Genomic DNA, 18,616 nt, shown 5'->3' with positions numbered 1-18,616 from the left:
GCCACAGCTCCTTCTCCTCCCTGCACTTTGCTGCTAGGCGCTGACCTTTTCCTGCTGACCGTGAGCCCTCGGCGGCAAGTCTGGCCACTAAAAAGCCCTGGCGAGTATGCAGCATCCCCACCCAAAGGCCAAGCAGTCTTTACAGGGGCATGAAAAGGAAGAGTTTTTACCCCAGAAAGCCATGTTTCAAAGGCAGCCCAGCTGTCTTTGGGGGGGCAGCCTATCTCCTTCACCTTGCATGCAACCCCTGCACGAGGGCCATAGCAAAAGAGAGCCTCAAGCCACCAGGATTTACGGCAAATTGTTTTGCTTCCCTTGCACCACAATAAACTCCTTTGCGGATGGCACAGCCAAGCGGACTTGCACCCGATCCGCAACCAAATCCGAGGAGAGCGGGGAAGAGCTGCGGCTCGGAGTACTCACCCTCCTGCGGCGGCGGCGTGGAGGCAGGTTCTCCCAAAGCTGTCGGGGGTGTCTATTTCAAAGCCTGCAGACAGCACGTGCTCATTACTAAACAAGGACACTATGCTATACTTTTGTCCTAGTTAAACCACAAGAAACATTGCAGAGACAGAAAAATCAGTTAGTGAGGAAAAACAGAACGTAAGCAACTACAGTCAGAAAGAGGTCGTCACGGAAACGGCGAGCGGCCGCTCCAGCTCGGCAGCTCTCCAGAGCGCGCCGCGAGGCCGCCGAGCAGCTCCCGCCAGCCGGAGCGCTGCGCCGCGCCCCTGCCGAAACCACGCGCCAGGCATTCGCGGAGACATCCTGGTCGAGAGGACCGTGACAGCGGGACACGAGGACAGAAAACGTGAAGAAGTGAGAAAGTCCACAGAGCTAGCCTGCGCGTGAAACAGGGCTGTTTTCATTGCATGGGGTTTTCCGGCAGGATTTCGGTTTTGGAACGGGCTTCGAGGGACGCGCAGGGGCAGCCGTCAGGACGCGTGAGGCCGGAGAGCCAAGCCTGACACCATCAACTCTCCTCACCCTGAGCTTTCTCCCTTCCTTCTGATGTGGTGGCCAAGGCCAGAGCACACCAGGGTTTGCTGTAGCAGTGCTTGTAATTAACATTTTTCACACTTCTTAATATCCTACAGGACTCATGTTCATGGAAAAGAGTAGTTGTAGGAGATTTTAAATGTTAAGTAATGAAACAGTTTTCTAGAAAAAAACGTATGATCTGCCTTGGTTTTTGCTCATTGGAACTCCTGCCTGGAAAAAAAGGATTCAGGATTTGGCACCTGATTACTGCTTCTTTTAAAACATTTGTGTCAGCAAACTCTTGCTGCTTCTGCTTTGGATTCAGCGACTGCTCTTAGGATACTGCACTTTAACTAATTTCATTCTGCGTGCCCGCAGAGCTTTGGCCAACCTATTTTCTTTACTCTGGCTCCGATTCAGAAACATACTCCAGCACGAATTTAAAACCTATTGTCTTCAGTGAGATGTAAATACCTGCTCCAGGGCAGGCCTCAAGGAGATAATTTCCTGAATTATTACTTTAGGAAAACAAAACAAAACCAAACAGGGCCTGACATTCCTACAATACGGAGAAGGGTCCTCAGTTTCGTCCCTCGTCCTGCTGAATGCACACAAACCCCCTGCGAGTGCCAGGAGAAAAGGGCCGCACGCGCGATGGCCCCAGCACGCGAGGAATTCCCTGCCGGCCGCTGGGAAAGCCTCGCGCGCCTCGGACCCGGACAGACGCCGCACCACACCGCCCAACGCGGCGGCACGGGAAGTCTTTCATTGGAACGACTCACAACAGCGAATATAAAGGGGCCTGAAGCAGCACAGACACAGGTTACTCAAGCTCCACGGACACTGCTGGAGTTACTTACCCGATGACAACAACTTCCGGCAGCAGTCTGAGTGAGCGTTTAGTGCTGCTAAGTGTAAAGGGAACATGTTGTGGATCCCACACCTGAAAGGCACAACAGTCTCATTACAGAGAGTCACGGAAAAATGCAGGTTACGTACAAACACAGCGCACGAGAAGCTCCTTCTATAAAGGCAGCTTCTTCTTGCCTTGTTAATTTTATCTGTATTTCCTCACCATCTAGCTCAGGAGGTAAAAATACTCAGATACAGCAAAATCTTGGCATGACATTATGAACAGAATGTGGCAGCAAGATTTGCAAAAACTCAGATGAAAATACGGTGAGGGAGGAGGTAAGAGCACGGCTATTGCTTAGAGCCAGTTCCCAGCCTGGAACACGCAAATTCCTGCAGCCGCTACGCATGCCGCAACTGCCATCCTGAGGCAAAAGTAAATGCTGAAGCCTTCTCAGTATTATTTCTGAAATCCATTTTTATTGCAGTTAACACACTTTAGATAACTCTCACTCGGATTTTCAAAACCTCCACTTCTTCCCTCTCCACTGGGGCTCGAGGGTCTCTCACTTCCAAGCACCACCATCAAGGAATTTAAACACTTTCTGTCTTGTAGCCACATTTGCACATCATGCAATTAGCCCATCCTTTCCACATCCAGTTCTAGTCAAAATATGTAAGACTTTAACTTAAATATGTTTTACACTTAGTATATATAATGCATAAACATATAATGCATACTGTATACCATATATACACACCACATTTATTTGTGCAGAAACTGAAAACTTTGCTCTCCTGCACTGTTCCACAATATTTGACCTCTTGTTCCTCTGATGATTCTTTGCAACTGGTTACTCTTCTTCACACCTTCCTTCAGGCTGCAATAACACTTGCAGTTTCTTCCACATCCTAAGAACTAAACATCTTATTTTTTTTACTTGCTCCAGCTAGTCTCCTCACATGCTCACTTTTGCCTTGTTTTTCCCCCCTGTTAACACATGACCCTCTTTTCAACTACACTATAAACTATTCAGAGCAGACACACTGGGGGGGGGGGGGAATAGGCACCTACACCCTTAGACTATACCTTTATCAAGCAACCACAGAGTTTTCAAAAAAGCTGGGCACTCAGCAGCTTTTACTAAATCAGCAAATCAACCCAGTTCAGTCAACAAGCATGCCACTGTTTTCACTCTGAGAAGACTTCTGGGTTTGGATGTCTTGGCCTCTGTCATTTGGCATTGTTTTGTAAAAAGTGTCTTGTTATTCTAGAAATATTATTCTACAGGCAGTGCTCCAAGTGTACATAAACATGAAACCTCTGAAACCAGTTTTCTCCACAAGATTATCATCTACTGCTTGCTTCAGCAAATGCATTTTTAAAAAATGACGAACTCTTGAACAATAGCAGATGGATTCATATCTGCAAGACAACTTATGGATGGAAGAGCACAATCATCTCACGGAAGAGAATTTCAGATATAGATCCAAAGATTTAAGAACTTGCTTTTATGAAAGGTTCATCATGAATCATAATGACTTATGGAGCTTTAGCCAAAAAAAAAAAAAAAAGTGGACGTTTATAAAGATATATTGCTCTCTCCAACATTGCATACATTTTGTATTATATGCATATGTATTTGACCAGTTTTGGTTTGTTTTCAGAAAACTCATTTTTTCCAAAATCCACAGTGCTATCCTTCCTTTGCCTTCACATTAAATTCATCATTCTTGCTGCTTCACTACACTAAGGAGTCACCTGTGGTATTGTATGAATTTTAATTTTGCCAGTGTCAGCACCTACAGCTTCCTTGGAGTAAATCTATTGAAAGATTATCTGATAGACTATTCTTTGAAAGGAAACAGCATAAGCTCCAGCAAGCTGCTGCATCTGTCTAAACAGGTTGCATTTTTTAGCTGTGGATTCATTTATTTAAGCTACCATTGGATATTCTATATTGCCATGCCATTTCCCTCCATCGCCTCCTCCACCCATTTATCTCAAGCAATATTTTTTTTCTGTTAGTCAAGATTTCCACCCAGCATATGTTTTGGCTGGTTTCCTTCAAAATGCACTATCTGCACATCTGCTAACCAGTGTCACACTTCTACAGCGCTGTTCACACTGGTTCCTCCTACTGCCTACATACTTTCTCCTTGAAATGCAATTGCCTCAAAAATTGACTGAGCTGTGGGCAGCTGCTGCTAACAACGCTGTATAGTTTTCTCTTTCAAAGCCTGTTCAGGGGACACATATGAAAGCTCATTCCCATTACTCCAATCCTCCCTGTTTAGAACAGTGGCATCACTTGGATCTGCCTTGTTTTTCAGAGCTGACTTCTCACTTCACATATTTCTGCTGCTGGAAGAAGTGGGGTTTTTTGAACAATATTCCAGTCACCCAAGTGTGAAAAAGAAATTTCTAACTGGATAACCTTGATTCCAAGAGTGAGTTATCCCACTGCTGCTCATTTCCCCATGAACCTCAAGAAAAGAGACAGAATGAGACTTACTGTACTGGAGAAAGAGCTAAGAAAAATATACATCTATTTAGGCACCAAAATCTTCATGCTGGCTATGTTAATGAAATTCCACAGGCCTCAGCTAACATCACTGGATGATGGAGTTTGCTCGGTGACAGTCATTATAGTCGATACAGGAATACAGGCAAATGTGTCACTTTCTTAAATATCCTCAAATAAACAAAACATTGAGAGCTGCAAGTGTCTTCAAAACCAAAACCAACCAAAACCAAAATATTTGGAAGCAGGTTTTCCTAATCAGGTAAGTCAACAGTAGTCACTGATTTCCATGGTAGGTTGTAGGCAGAAGACTCTCTTAAATTATACTTCGGAGATGTGCACTTAACTGCAGAAAACTCATATTCAGGAATAAAATGCTGCTATTAAACACCTGGTACAGGTATCTCTCATGGCATGGCACTACTCCGGTCTTATACCTGTAGGTTTACTTTCAGGTTTACTTTTTTATTTTGACAGACCATTTCAGTCTTTCCCAAATCAGGTTTTTAACTTGCCCCTGTCTGCTTTGAATATATAGCACGCCATTACCTTAATGAACTATGATCAGAATGTAAGTAATGAATACTCAACTACTCTTCAAAATCAAGCACCTCCCAATGTTTCAGTCCACAATATCTGTCTATTGTGGGTATAGTCTTGATATGTGTGTGAAAGAGTTTAAAAAAAAAATACCTGAATTGAAGCAGAAGGACTAATGACATTTGGAACTTTGTGTCTGATTTCCACTCCTTGTCACTCTATTCATAAAACAGCCCCCCAATCCACTAATCAGATAAACAGTCCTATTATTTCAGCCATCTGAAGATCAGAAACCATGCATCATCAAGGCAGGCTCTACAGTTACAGTGGGTTCAGAAATACTAAGCAACATCTGCTTTGCACTACTACATTTCTATTGATTATCCTGTGTAATATCAAAATGACACAAGGAATAGTCACTGAGTACAGCATGCCACTGAAAATGAGGCTAATCTAGATACTAAAGAATATGCACACAATTCCCTTGGTTGGCTTTTGAATTTTTTTCACTTGTGTTTCCTATAAAAAGTGTTTGCTACAGAGTTTCTCAAACAATAGTGATCAAGCACTTCAGGAAAAAGAAATAGCACTGGTACTACTGGCAACCCCACGGCTTGGCACAATAGCAGCTTGGCAGAGCTTCCTTCCCTTCTGTCTTCCCAAACATTCATATTTCAGTCCCACGTCACCAACTGAAGTGGAGTATAATTATGTCTATCCATTTTAACCTTCATACTCCAGAACTTGAGGAGAACCTGCGTTTCCTGGCACTGGACATAATGCTTGATAATTAGAAACAGCACTGCTGCAGCAACCTACTTGGCAGTATCAGCTCCGCTGGTTATGAGGGTGTTAATCAGAAGCTCATGTCCGTATCTTGCAGCCACATGCAGAGGGGTGTTACCATCCTTATCAACACAGTCAATCTCACCTCCTGCAAAAGACGTTTTCATACAGTTCAACACAGCCAGATTAAGTGTGAACTAGTGACTACAAATGTTCTCTCTCTCTCTTAATGAATGCAGCATAACCAGTCCAGCCACAGAGACACGTGATTTCAGAGACGGAGAACCAGCACTCAGCAAGCTGCTAGCTGTCAGCCATAGGTACCACACGTCATCTGGCAGCAGCATTCTCACTGCCCTCTCCAATTCTATCCAATTTCACCTGTATATTTGACATTACTTTTCCCCACCACTGAACAGGATGACATACAATGGTAAATAACATGATTCAGACTTGCTGCTCAGCTACAGGTACAAACGGCTGCCTTGAATTAAACTACAAAAATAAATTACTGAGACGGTGCCATCATTCTTTAAGTGGTAGCTACTCAACCCTACCTACACCGCAACGATATTAAAGGGAGTTCATCCAGAAGGCTCGCACTGCAAACAGCAAGCATTGTGTGTGCCTTCTTTGTATCTTATGCAAGAACAACCAGAACAGACCAGTTACAGGCCCAATTCCCATGCCTGACAGCAGCCAAGAGCAGCTGCTGGGAGCAGTGCCAAGTTGCCCTTGTTTTGGCTCATCTTCTCAGCCCTGCCAAGCTGAGCGCAGTCCTGGACGGGAGGCAGCATTTGCCCTGCTGTGTTAAGAACCTATTGATTCCTCCATATTATAGAAAAAGTGTAAGAAGGGACCTCAAAAGGTTTAGTCAATGATTCAGTTTATTCTTTATGATCTTGCTGACTGACATCTGTCTAACCTGTTGAGACCTCCACAGATGGGAACTCCACTGTGCCCAAGGCAATCTGTTCCAGCATCTCCTTGCCTTTTATTTATGATCAGAAAATCCTACACTGTGCTTAACTATAACTTCCTGCTGCAATTTCAGCCTGTCACCTCTTGGCTTATCCTCACAAGCAGGAAGAGCAGATTATTCCTTTCTTCTCTGCTGCAGCCTTTTACCCGTGTAAAGACTGTTATCAAGTCCTTGTTTCCTTTTTGACCCAAGCAACCCTGATTCTTTCAAAACTCTCCTTGTAAGCCAGGTTTGCTACACTCCAACCATTCTTGGCCTCCCTGCCAGTTCTCTCCAGGTGGCCCACATCCTTCTGGAAGTGAAAGGCCAAAAGCCAGAAGCAGTGCCACAGCTGAAGTCTACCAATGCCGAGCTGAGCAAAAGGATTACTTCATGCCTGCTGGCTCTGCTCCTATCTATACATTCCTGTACGATGTCTGCCCCCCTCTTATGTATTTATTTATTATTTTTTAAAAACAGTATGACATTGTTGACTCATGTTCAGCTTGTGATCCACTATAAGCCCCAGATCCTACTCTGAGGAACTGCCACCTACCCAGCTGTTGCCCTTCTGTGTTTGTGCAGCCGGTAATTCCCCTCTGTAAGGGGTACCTTTCCTTTCATTTGCTTGCACCGTAACTTACTTCTCCAGTCTTACAGGATCACTTTAAATTCTGACTCCCACTTCTGTCCAACTAACAGTGGCTCCCAGGTTCATGTTTTCTCTAAATGTTAAAAGCATACTATCTATTTCACCGTCCACATTTCTGATGAAAATACTGGACAGTACCAGACCCAGGAAAGAACCTGAAAATCCTCTCGCTACACCATCCATGTCAACAACGCTCCATTTATTGCTAACCTCTGAGTGTAGTTTTTCAACCAATTAGGCACCCACGCTGTAATATTTTCATCCAGACCATACACCACTACTTTGCAGTGAGAATACTTTATGAGAACATGTAAAAGGTCTGGCTATATAGCATTTTTGAATGGTAAACAAAGGTCAGTGAAATGCTGGGACAGATTGGGGGGGGGGAGGGGTTGTGCAGTCTCCAGCCATGGAGGACTTCATGAACATGACCTGCCCACAGAAAAGCCAGAGGACTGCACTCTATTCACAAAGACTATTACTCTGCTGTAGAAGAGACCTGAGACATTTCAGCATGTTTTACTCTCAAGAAATCCATGCCAGATTGGCCTCCCTATCTTCTAAGTGTTTACAGTTTGTTCACTCACTCATTTCAGAATTTTTGGCTGGTGTATATCATTCTCCAACTTTTCTTTTTCCCCACTTTTAAAGATAGGCACCACACTTGCAGTTTTCCAGTTCTAAGGTACCCCATTCTTCCTCCACCACTCCTCAGAGACAACGGTCAAAAATTCTGAGACATCATTAGTCAATTCATGAAGTAGTGCAGGGTAAAACTTCATTTCTATAAACCATTCACACTTTTGTCCTCCACAATATCCCATGGCAATGAGGCATAAAGTCATTTGCAATCAAATTTGTGCACAACATTAAAATTATAGGGGCAGGAAAATGAAGAAAGACAGAATCAAAGACAAAGTAACTTGAGGAAGAGTAGAGAAGACTGAAGGAAAGAGGAAGAACTGCCAACCCTTTCATATACAGATCCCACACAGAGCAAACAACAGCCATAAGTCAGAGAGCATATCTGAGTAAACAATTCAAAACTGCATTAAAGCACATTTTCTTTCAGCTTGCCCGCAGCTCCTTTTATTATTACTATTTTATTTATTCAAGGAGTGGTATGATGGCAATTTGCATGATAACCTGAAGGAAGCGTGATCTACCAGAGATCTCCATTCAAAACACAATCTTCTGGAAATGTAAGCATCATTACATTTACAGAATATCTATCCAGTCCTTTTCAACATCTCAAACAGAGTAGCTCTCAAGGGATACTGCAATGTCCAAGTTTGGGGCTGTAGTTTAAAAAAAAAAAAAAAAACCCAACAACCCAGAAATAGTGGCCTACAACGCCTCTGCCAGATCTCCAGCTCTAACATTTATTATATTCTGTGGTATTCTTGGACAAAATAAATATTTATCTAATATGATTGATAAACAGGAATCCTAGATTCTATTCCTGGCTACCCCAGGAATTTTTTTCTGTTTTTCTATTATTATTATTATTTTTAATTTTCTTACTTTTCTGATGGTCTCCTACCCTAGAACAAACAAGGTGGCACTGGTTCACCTTCCAGAGTATTTATTCAAAACTTAGAAAAGAGGGTTTGTTATGGAGAGGTTGTGGAGCTTTGGGAGGTGAGAGAAGTACAGTCACTGCGTGGAGGGGTGGACAAAATGATCTGAGCTCAGAGCACCAAGACTCCCAAGGGAGGACAATTAGAAGATCTTTTTTCATTTTTTAATCATATGAGAAAGTTGTGCCTTCTTCTAAGCTGATAAAAGACCTAAATACAGCTTTTAAGTCTTGTTGTCAGGTTAAGAATCACAAAAGATTACATGGGCCACTGTCAGCTGGAGGAACATGGGATTTTGTTAACAACCAAAAACTTCACTTGTGACGACACTGTGGAACGAGAGCTGCCAGTGCAGCTCAAAAGCAGAATGTCTCTTTGACAGAGAGCTAAACAGAGTACTTCTTGAGTGCTCTGGGTCAGAACAAGTGAAAATTTCAGTTTTGTCAATGACTGATCTTTCAGATCGTCATCGACCCAGCAGTGAGACTCACCATTCTGAATGAGGGTCTGCGACCGCGTGAACCTCCCATGGACAGCTGTCATATGCAGTGGACTCTTCCCATCCTTACTCTAACAGAAACAAAATATAAAAACAATCATTTAGCACGTAAAGTAACGGTAACAATTTGAAATCTAGCAGGTAATACAAATAGCTCAATATCTTACAGCTAGTCTTCAGATAAAACCTCCACTGGCTTCAAAGGCTGTAGGACTGAATCTATCCATGATGATAAATGCAGAAGGTAAAACCACAAGTATAACAGCTTCTTTAGCAATGAGCTAGAAATAGTCTGGAGATGAGCTTATCCTCAGAGCCTGGCTGCCTGTATACAATGCCTGGTAGAAACCTACCAATAGACGATGTACTATTCTTGAATATTAATTTTAAATAACATCTCCCATTATGGTTATTATTTTCCCTACTCCTTGCATCAAGAGGAGTAAAGAAAAGCAAAGGAAGCACAAGGCTAAGTTGCAGCCATCTCTGAGAGATTCAAGAAACATAACCTATTTATTTGCATTTTACAGATACATCCTAGAATACAAGGCACTACATTAAAAAGTTTTGGTTAAAAAATTTTCATCTAATGAAAAACAGGAGGTCTACAAAAGATGCTTAGAAAACAGGTAAGGCACAAGGAAGGAAAGGTACAACAAGGAGAGAGCAGTGTTCTGGGGTCTAGAGAAAGAAACTGAGCTTGGGAAAGCCAAGGGGCTGAGAGAATAGCAAGGGAAGGATGCCAACCTCACTACTCATGTCATTTCACATTTACTGAAATGGAGCTTCATATTCATTGGCAAGCACAATTCCTAACCTCATTTTAATAATTCCGAGTTTAAATAGAGTGCTGGCTATCCACTGATCTCAAGGGTCTTACCATAGGTGTTAAATGCTAGGAGACCAGTTTTATAGATGGGAAACTGAAACACACAGAGTTTAAAGCAGAGCAGCCAAGATCTTATAAGAACTCAGAGATCCTAGGTCTTCCGATACCTATGCCAGTAGCCTCTCTGCTGGATAAAAACAACTCTCTTTCAGCTCCATCAGTATGTATCAGTTGTATCTCAAGAGCATTCAGATATCCTAAACAGCATCAAGCTTCATAAAGAATAAGTAAATAAAAAACCTTGAGTTCTTACTTCCTCAGGAAAGTCAAGAGGAACTTGTTAGAATCAAGTTTAATTAAATGTATATTGCAGGGGGAAGGAAAACATCAAAAAGGAATAGTTCCTTGACTTACCACTGCTCCCTGAGATAAGATTTGGACAGAGCTCCCAGGACTATATTTTAGCAGTGGTTCATGCCTTCAGGAAAGTGGGAGACTAGACTAGACTTTAAGGCTGTCATAATACCTATGAAGGCACTGAGAGCTTCTCTGTTGTAAATTAATCTCATCCAAACAGTTTAACAATTAATGTTCTCAGCATCACTCTTGTTCCATCAGTCAATTCCCCCAAGAAGGACTGAAAGCCACGTTGTACTTCGTTACTACAGTTTCCAGACTCTTGACGTACGCAAAATAGGATAAAATAAAACTGAAGAGCTGAAATGCAAGTTTTACCTGAATGTTTACATCTGCCCCATTATTCACTAGCAGTTCAAGACACAGTGCTCCATGAGTGGAGGCAGCAGCAAAATGCAAGGGAGTGAATCCATTATTATTAGGCTGATTTACATTAGCACCATAGTCAATCAGCTCATTAACAACAGAATCCTGACCGTTGTAACAGGCAATGTGCAGTGCAGTATTTCCATACACGTTCATTTCATCAATCTAAAATGAGACAAGGAGACACAGTTAAAATTACAGACATCAGCTTATTGCTTTACATAATACATTGCATACTGCAAATAGAAATAGCTGGAGGCTTGAACTGTCAGAGGGCATACTGCTCAGCAGCAAATTTCATTGACAAAAATATACTCCCAGAGAGCTTAATTCTGAATACTTTACATTTACTATTATTAACTTTTTACCCCACTGGCAATTTTTAAAAGCCAACTTGAAGCTTAAAACTGATAGCAGGACTATCTAGTGATGAAAATAAAAGTCTTAATAAGCTGGAAAGCTTTTACATTTACGGGGGAAAGTAGGATAAATAATAAGCTCAGAATCTTTTAAAAAATAATTACTTCTATTGAATTTTTGTGAACAGAATCAGGCTTAAGATCTTTTTACACAGATTTTTTTCGGGAAGAGAGCGAAGGTGTCTGAGTGATGGGAAGGAGAAATTATACAGCCATTTACACTTCAATAAGAACGCACGTTCAGTAGCTCTGTATTATGAAGATACAATTAAGATGACATTATTTCTTAATGACTGGCTTAGAATTCATCTGCTGTTCTGTAAAATAAGGTGAGACAGGTTGTACAAAAGACTCAGGGATGATCTGAATACTCTTCCACAAATTCTAGCCATCTAAAAGATCCTATCCCTAGTGGCGGAGAATGCCGAAGTTAAAGGTAGCTATTAGCACGGTACTGCTAAAGACAGGAAACACCTATTCGTCTTCTACTTCGCAGTCAACAGCCTGCGAACATAGCCTTTTTACTTTCTCTTGGCAGGTCAAGTCTGCTGGCTATAAAGCTGGCAGAATACGTGAAATATCATTGCAAATGCAATGCAATGATATTTGACATCTCTGATGAACCGCACTGCTTTGGACCACTGGGTTGACAGTATTAGACTAAGAAAAGTCTGTGCCCTGAAAAAAGATTTTTTCCATGGTGAAAATAATCTTTCTCCTTCCCTCCACCATCTACAGAAGAAATACAGGTCCCTAAACTTAAACTGCCTGAACTGCAGCATAGTAAATATTTAGTGCACATATTGTGCACAACCTCTCATGGTATCAAAGGGAATACTGAGCAAAGGGAGACTTCGTTATCCCATCTTCCTCTTATAGGAATAGCATATGTTCCCTGATTCCTTCAGCAGAGTTGCCTGGAATTTACTGTCCATATCAGACATTTTTAGTCCAGAATGTCTCCTGGCACTCGAACCAATAAACTACATGAAGCACAAGACACTTTTCATGGTCCACAGAGTGGGAACTATTTTCTTTAGAAACTCTGTCAATGTCTGTAGCAGCGTCCATATGGAAAGAAAAGAGGACTATCTTCAAGTATACGGAGAAACATGGAAGCCACAGGAACAGCAAATCACCACGTACCTCTACACCCAGATTAAGGAGATGTTTTACTACATTAATCTGCCCATTGGATGCAGCTGCATGAAGTGGAGTGTAACCTTTCTTGTCCTTACAAGTCACCTCTGCACCATGGTTAATCAGTAAGGCAACAACTTCCAGGTGACCTTCAAAAGATGAGAGATAGTAATCAATGAGTGTACCATCCTACTGCATCACTTCCCCAAAATTACTGCTTTCTTGCTAATGCTCTGCTCTTTTTGCTGCTGTTTCACAACGCTCTCAGAGTTCACAAGAGAAAGAACATTCTCATAAATGTTCTTAATCCAAGCTCCAGGGCTTGTCAAGAAATCCATGCGATACATACTTATCTTCATCACATCTGTCAAATATCCCCTTAGTATATTAGTTTTCCAGTCATTAAAAAGAAACAAAACCACACCTCTTTCCCACATCACTTCTCTAAAGTTCATGTTTTATTCTCCCTTTTGCAGAAAGAACAGTGAGCACAGGACCATGACAACATAAATCTCCCCCAAAGTACCCTGTTGACATCATCTGTAGACCCAACTGTTAACACTCAGTTTTTTCTTGACCATACATAGTTTATTTAATAAATGATAAATTAAAGGTTTTCCATTAGCATTGAGGACAGAAAACCAAACTTCAAGTGAGTGAAGAATTTGATCCAAAGCCTACCAGAATCAACACGTTTTTCTATTGAATCCACTGATTTTTGGATCAAGTTTGTGACTCTCCAGAACTGTATTATTAACATAAAGTTGTGCAAAAATGATGAATATATGGTCTAAAAATGTTTGCATCTGAACTTGTATATATATGTATATATATATATTCAGTTTGCAGACTAAAATAATCACAGTAGTTTCAACAGTCACACAAACAGAGAGCTGATTGCCAGACTCACAGAACATCTGTCTTCAGGAGTAAAACGCCCACCCCTGAATTAGGCTCTCCCTATAAAATAGTGAGGGAGAGCTGAGCATTTCAAAATGCAACTTATAAGCCTTAATTTCCTCTTCTTCCTGAAGGTTTCAAAACTTCCCAAGGGGGCCCTAACCATCAAAATTAAAGCGAGACAAACTGAGGGATAGTCCTTATGCTTCCTGTTGAAGCAGAGCTATTTTTTTTAGAATAATTAAAAAATTATTAGGTCAAACAGACTGAAAGAGAGCAAACACTGTATGAAGCTGGGTACCATCTGAACTTCTGCAGCGCTTTCACAACAGAGGCAGTTCTGGTCATGTGCAGGACCTAGGACACTTCATTGACAAACTCCCCAGTGCCCAAAGATTTTGAAGGATCCAGGAAAATAAGGGGGTTTATAGGATGAGATGCTTCAACCTCATTATCTAAGTTCTGTCCAAATTCCACTACAGACTCCTAAATCGCTTTGTGAGTTCAGGCCTTTAACCTTATCTAAATATTGTGAAAAGTACAACATGAGTTTGTGAAAAGAGTTAAGAGCAAAAGAGATGTGGAATTGCACAGCACAATGTAAAAGCCTCTCATCTCTCCTGAGCAGAGTTCAAAGCACACTAGCTCAAAAGCCAAATCACAATTGTTGCAAGAGTCTTTCCATCTGTTTGTGCATATCAAAAACACAAAACAAAACAAACAACAGGCTTTTCTAACCGTTTGAAAACTCCCATTATGCCATTTCCAGAAGTGCCAGGATTAAGAGTAAGCATTTGAAAGATCAGGTGAAAGACTTCTTGGGTAAGAGACTATACATTATAGTCTGGAATATATTGCTAGGACACCACAAAAGATCTTGAACAAGAATGACTAATATCGCCAGCAATGTAGTTCTAGCATTTTTAAATTATAATGCTCCACTACAACAAATCATGTCTTTAAATTGAATGAAACAATAAGGTCAACTGATTTTTTAAAGCAGTATTTGATAACACCACTGATATTCTGAATTGCTGAATCAGTTGCTCTTGCCCAGTCTGCAATAGATGACGACAATTTGCACCTGACAGAAGGAAAGGCTACGAGGCACTTTCTAACAACATCATCGCTTAACTACTTTAAACAAAGATAAATAGCAAAAATTATGATCGCATTTATCTGCATTTTATATAATGTAGTTCTTAGCAAAAACTAATTCAAAATAACCTGTATTTTCTCAAGTCCGAATACACTTCAGGCTGGCATTAGAGTCAGGATAAAAAGATCAAAAGGAAAAAAACAACATAAAAAGCCCACAAGTTGCATTAAAAGGACAACACAGCCAAGTTCTCACCAGTTGCAAAACCGTAAGTGGACACTGTCTGCTTAGACCAGCTGATCCCTTCCCCTGTTGAGGGTAAACACCACGTTCACTTTCCAGGGCAAGGTCTGTGTCTTGCCCCTTGTAAAACGCATGGTCAGCTTGTCGCCAGCAAATTAAAAACGAGGCACAACAACCCGAGGCTTACCCATGTACGCTGCCCAGTGAAGAGCTCTTCTGTCCTTTTTGTCAAAAGCATTGATGTTTGCCCCTTTGGCTAAGAGCAAGTTTACCATCTAAAAGAAACAACATCAAGTAAATAAATCCTGTAGGTCAGACGCTGAACAGTTTACAACAAATCATTGTAGCAATGTTTTAGCAATAAAGTTGGGATCACAATATCTTACTTTTAAATGATACATTTGTAAACTATAAAATTACTGTTCAAAACTGTGTGCATTAGTGACAGAAACAGTGATGGCTGCAAGTAACCAGGAGAAGCTCGGCACCCGCAGAACAGACTGACAGCGTGCAGGGTGCTGCTCACATCAGCTGTGACTCCGATGTACTTCAAATTCAGCTTGGCAAATAACAACCTAGAGGTAAAGCAGGCCTAGAAGAGAAATATTGTTCCTAGTTTTTACAGTTGAAGCCACATTTAATGTGTTTTCTTACAGACTGGGACAAGATTCCTCCAGACCTTGAGGTAACAAACCCTAAAATCTGCTGGATCTTTCAACAAGGAGTGCCTGTTTCCTGCCCTACCGTACTGACTGGTGGCCAGATCATTCAGTTCCTGCTTGTCCATGACCACGTGGACAGAAACCAGGCTGCCTCATACATGAAACTGGAATTTTAGACAGCATGGCTAAAGTTGAAAAGCTGTTTTCCCTATTGCCAATCATCCAATATTAAACATGAGAAGAAAAACAAAAAAGAATGAAAATTTAATGGAAAACACATTCAACAACTTTCTTTTCCTGCAAAACATTCCAAAATCATAAATTACAGAGCTGCATAATTTACTACTTCTAATACATTGCTTTGCCACAGTAAAGGATCAGCTAATAACAGCAGTCAGTAACATTTCTGAGATGCTCTACCCAAAAGCTCAGGAGCTTTAATTTATGATGGTTAGATTCAAGCATTACTACCTTTTGTCTAAAACATAGTATTTTAAAGGCCAAACACCATCATCCTTTTACATGAACTACCTTTCTTCTTCCTTCTTTTGATTACAGTACAACCAATCTCTTTCTTCTGACACCTCGTTGTTGACAGAATCCTACTGTTCCATTCGATTTTTTTATTCCATGCCTAGACCTTCAAGCATGGCATGGACAAACAAGGATCCTTTCACCCACATCTAATGGCAGTAGCAGAACCTTTTATGTAGAGGCTTTACTTACAGAACTGTGGTTTTTATACAGAAGCAGTAATTAGACTAGAAAGCTTCACTTCCACTAGGTAACCAGAAGCAGCATGTACAATCTTAACACCCGAAGCACATTTTCAGGAAAACTAATTAGCAAAGCAGACTGACTGGGTCTCACACAGCTGTACATTTCTTCGGTATGAAATTCATCCTTCAGTTTTCTCTATCCATTCTGCCTCTCTATTTTCACAGGCAGTTAAGATCAAAGTAGCCAAGGACACAGTTGAACTGCTGGGGCTGGTGGGGCAGCCAGGTGTCCAAGTCCGCACACACACCGCGTTTGCATGCCGGCGCTGTGCGGGTGCGTGCCAGCCACGCTCTCATTTCCACAGGCAGGAAACCCAAGTGCATAGTTTGGAAAGCGGCTGAACGATAGGAATGCTCCTGCTGGGGACATGGGCCTCAGTCAAGATCCAGCCACAGCAGGGCTGACTGTTTGAACAGGGGGGAAAGAAAAAAGTAATCAATTATCATTTATGCTATAAAACAGCTTACCTCGATGTGGCCATTGAGAGCTGCATGATGCAAGGCTGTCCGCCCGCCCCGGTCGGAGACGTTGACGCTGCTCAGCATAGGAATGATAACCTCCGCACACTTCACCGCCTTGTTCGCGGCCGCTACGTGTAGCGGTGTCTGCCAGTTCTTGTCCCGAGCATTGACATCGGCTGAATGCTTAATCAATACTTGCACTGCTTCCTGCAATGGCAGCACAGTTATAGTTATAAACAAGCACTTAGAGTAAACACAGGGCCCACCTTCTCAACAGCATTATTACTACCTGTGTATCAGGCGTGGCCAGGAGAAAGGAAGAACATCATTTATCTAAACAACCTCCCAGTTAGTGAAATGGCACTGGTGACTCAAATGCCTGAGTACACATTGCCTTTGCTGTCATTTAGAGCAGGGTCCTCACAACCGAAATTTCCCAAATTGATTTTAGGATATACAAAGCCACCCATGCAGAGAGAGCCCAACCTGTTCTGTTGGTTAACCTTCAGTACCACAGCCATTATAACTATGCTCTACTTGAAGAAGTTAATGTATTTATTCAAGCTCACTGTTATAAAAATTATTTACAAAATGAACAGCATATTATTTTGGATAGGGAAGTCATACTGAATTGCTGTAAGTTTTATTTATAAACAGGAAAAAGGAAAAAATAAAACAAAATATGTGAGCACAAAAATTTAGGTTTGCAAAAACATGCGAATTACAGGCAAGGGTCACCGCTGGTGTCCCTTGTTCCGATCGGCGTTCCCTCCCTCCCCAGGGCTGAGCACAGGCCAAGGGTCTTCCCTGCAACATCCATTCTGTCAGCCTGAGACCAAACAACATCTTTTAAGGTTAATTTTGTTGTTTAGAGCTGAGTATTTCCCAATGAGAAAACGTCCTGTTCTCTCTTGAGAGACAGCCATGCTAGAGTATTTACAATCAGCTCTTCTCTGTTCCTACTCAGGCATCTGCCATTAAGCGAGTCAGATAAAAAGTCTCTCGCAAAATTGGATTTTGTTTCTTCTTTTTTCACAAATGCACAAAACACAAAGGAGCTACTGGGACACAGTAGCATGCAAGTAGTCTCATCTGCTACTTACAACTCTCAGCTGGCAAGTGGGAGAGAGCTCTAGTCCTACAGACGACCTTATTCTTTTTCCATAGTCTGAAAAGTCTTGTAATGAGTCCAGCCAAAGTTTTATTAATGAATAACAAATACATCATATGGGTGTATAAATAGGACTTTTGTATCTGGAAAGGCCTGGGAGACTGCCTGCAGGCTCTATCAACAGTACATACATTACTAGGAGCTTTAGTCCTTTGTCCTCAACTGATTTCAGCAATTTCATTTTCTATGGCCATCCCACAGGCTGTCGTCTAACAGTTTTGTTCCGTTAGTGAGATTGCTTGTCTTAAAGTACCTATAATGATATATCATTGTTGATGTCTCAACAGGACTTTTTTTTTTTTTAAATCACAGGCCTTTTATTTTAAAAGTCATTTAAAGATAACTTGCTGGGGACCTACCCAACTGGGACCACAATCCTACATGTAGTCAGCAGGAAAATTCATGTACTTTGACTCTTAGGGAAGAAAGAAAAAAGTTAAAGGAGGATTTTTAAGAGTAAACAGTAAGAATTGAAAAGTCTGAGCTGATAATTTTTAAACATTTTTTAAAAGCATTTACACATTTTTGTTTACATCTGCAAATCTGTTGCTCTACCAGGCTTGAGACCAAAATGTTAATGTCTTTAGGAAGAAGCTTTAATTTTATGGCTTGTGAGGGCATGAGATAGGCCCTTTTATTAACATAATTTCAACATCTGCATGCAGCCCACAGGTACTGTGTAGGACTCTGTACTAATATGTGCAGTGTCTTTAGTTATCCCAAGTTATCTGAGTGAAATCTCTTAACTCCTTC

General features: G+C 41.4%; 1 protein-coding gene across 6 annotated transcripts in view; it reads right to left on the bottom strand.

Moving 5' to 3' along the window:
* The window catches only part of ANKRD44 (ankyrin repeat domain 44), a 144,103-nt gene that overhangs the window by 45,537 nt on the left and 79,950 nt on the right, over window positions 1-18,616 (bottom strand). For all 6 annotated transcript variants that reach the window (XM_067298904.1, XM_067298906.1, XM_067298907.1 and 3 more), the window contains 8 exons: window positions 16,699-16,899; window positions 14,977-15,064; window positions 12,554-12,696; window positions 10,941-11,153; window positions 9,369-9,447; window positions 5,718-5,832; window positions 1,842-1,924; window positions 424-487 (listed from right to left, as the gene is read on the bottom strand). In XM_067298904.1, coding sequence (XP_067155005.1) covers window positions 424-487; window positions 1,842-1,924; window positions 5,718-5,832; window positions 9,369-9,447; window positions 10,941-11,153; window positions 12,554-12,696; window positions 14,977-15,064; window positions 16,699-16,899 — 986 coding nt within the window. The remainder of the gene's footprint in view (window positions 1-423; window positions 488-1,841; window positions 1,925-5,717; window positions 5,833-9,368; window positions 9,448-10,940; window positions 11,154-12,553; window positions 12,697-14,976; window positions 15,065-16,698; window positions 16,900-18,616) is intronic.

This window comes from Apteryx mantelli, chromosome 6 (assembly GCF_036417845.1).
Source record: "Apteryx mantelli isolate bAptMan1 chromosome 6, bAptMan1.hap1, whole genome shotgun sequence".
Lineage (NCBI taxonomy): Eukaryota > Metazoa > Chordata > Aves > Apterygiformes > Apterygidae > Apteryx > Apteryx mantelli.
This window is presented reverse-complemented; position numbering and strand designations above follow the sequence as displayed.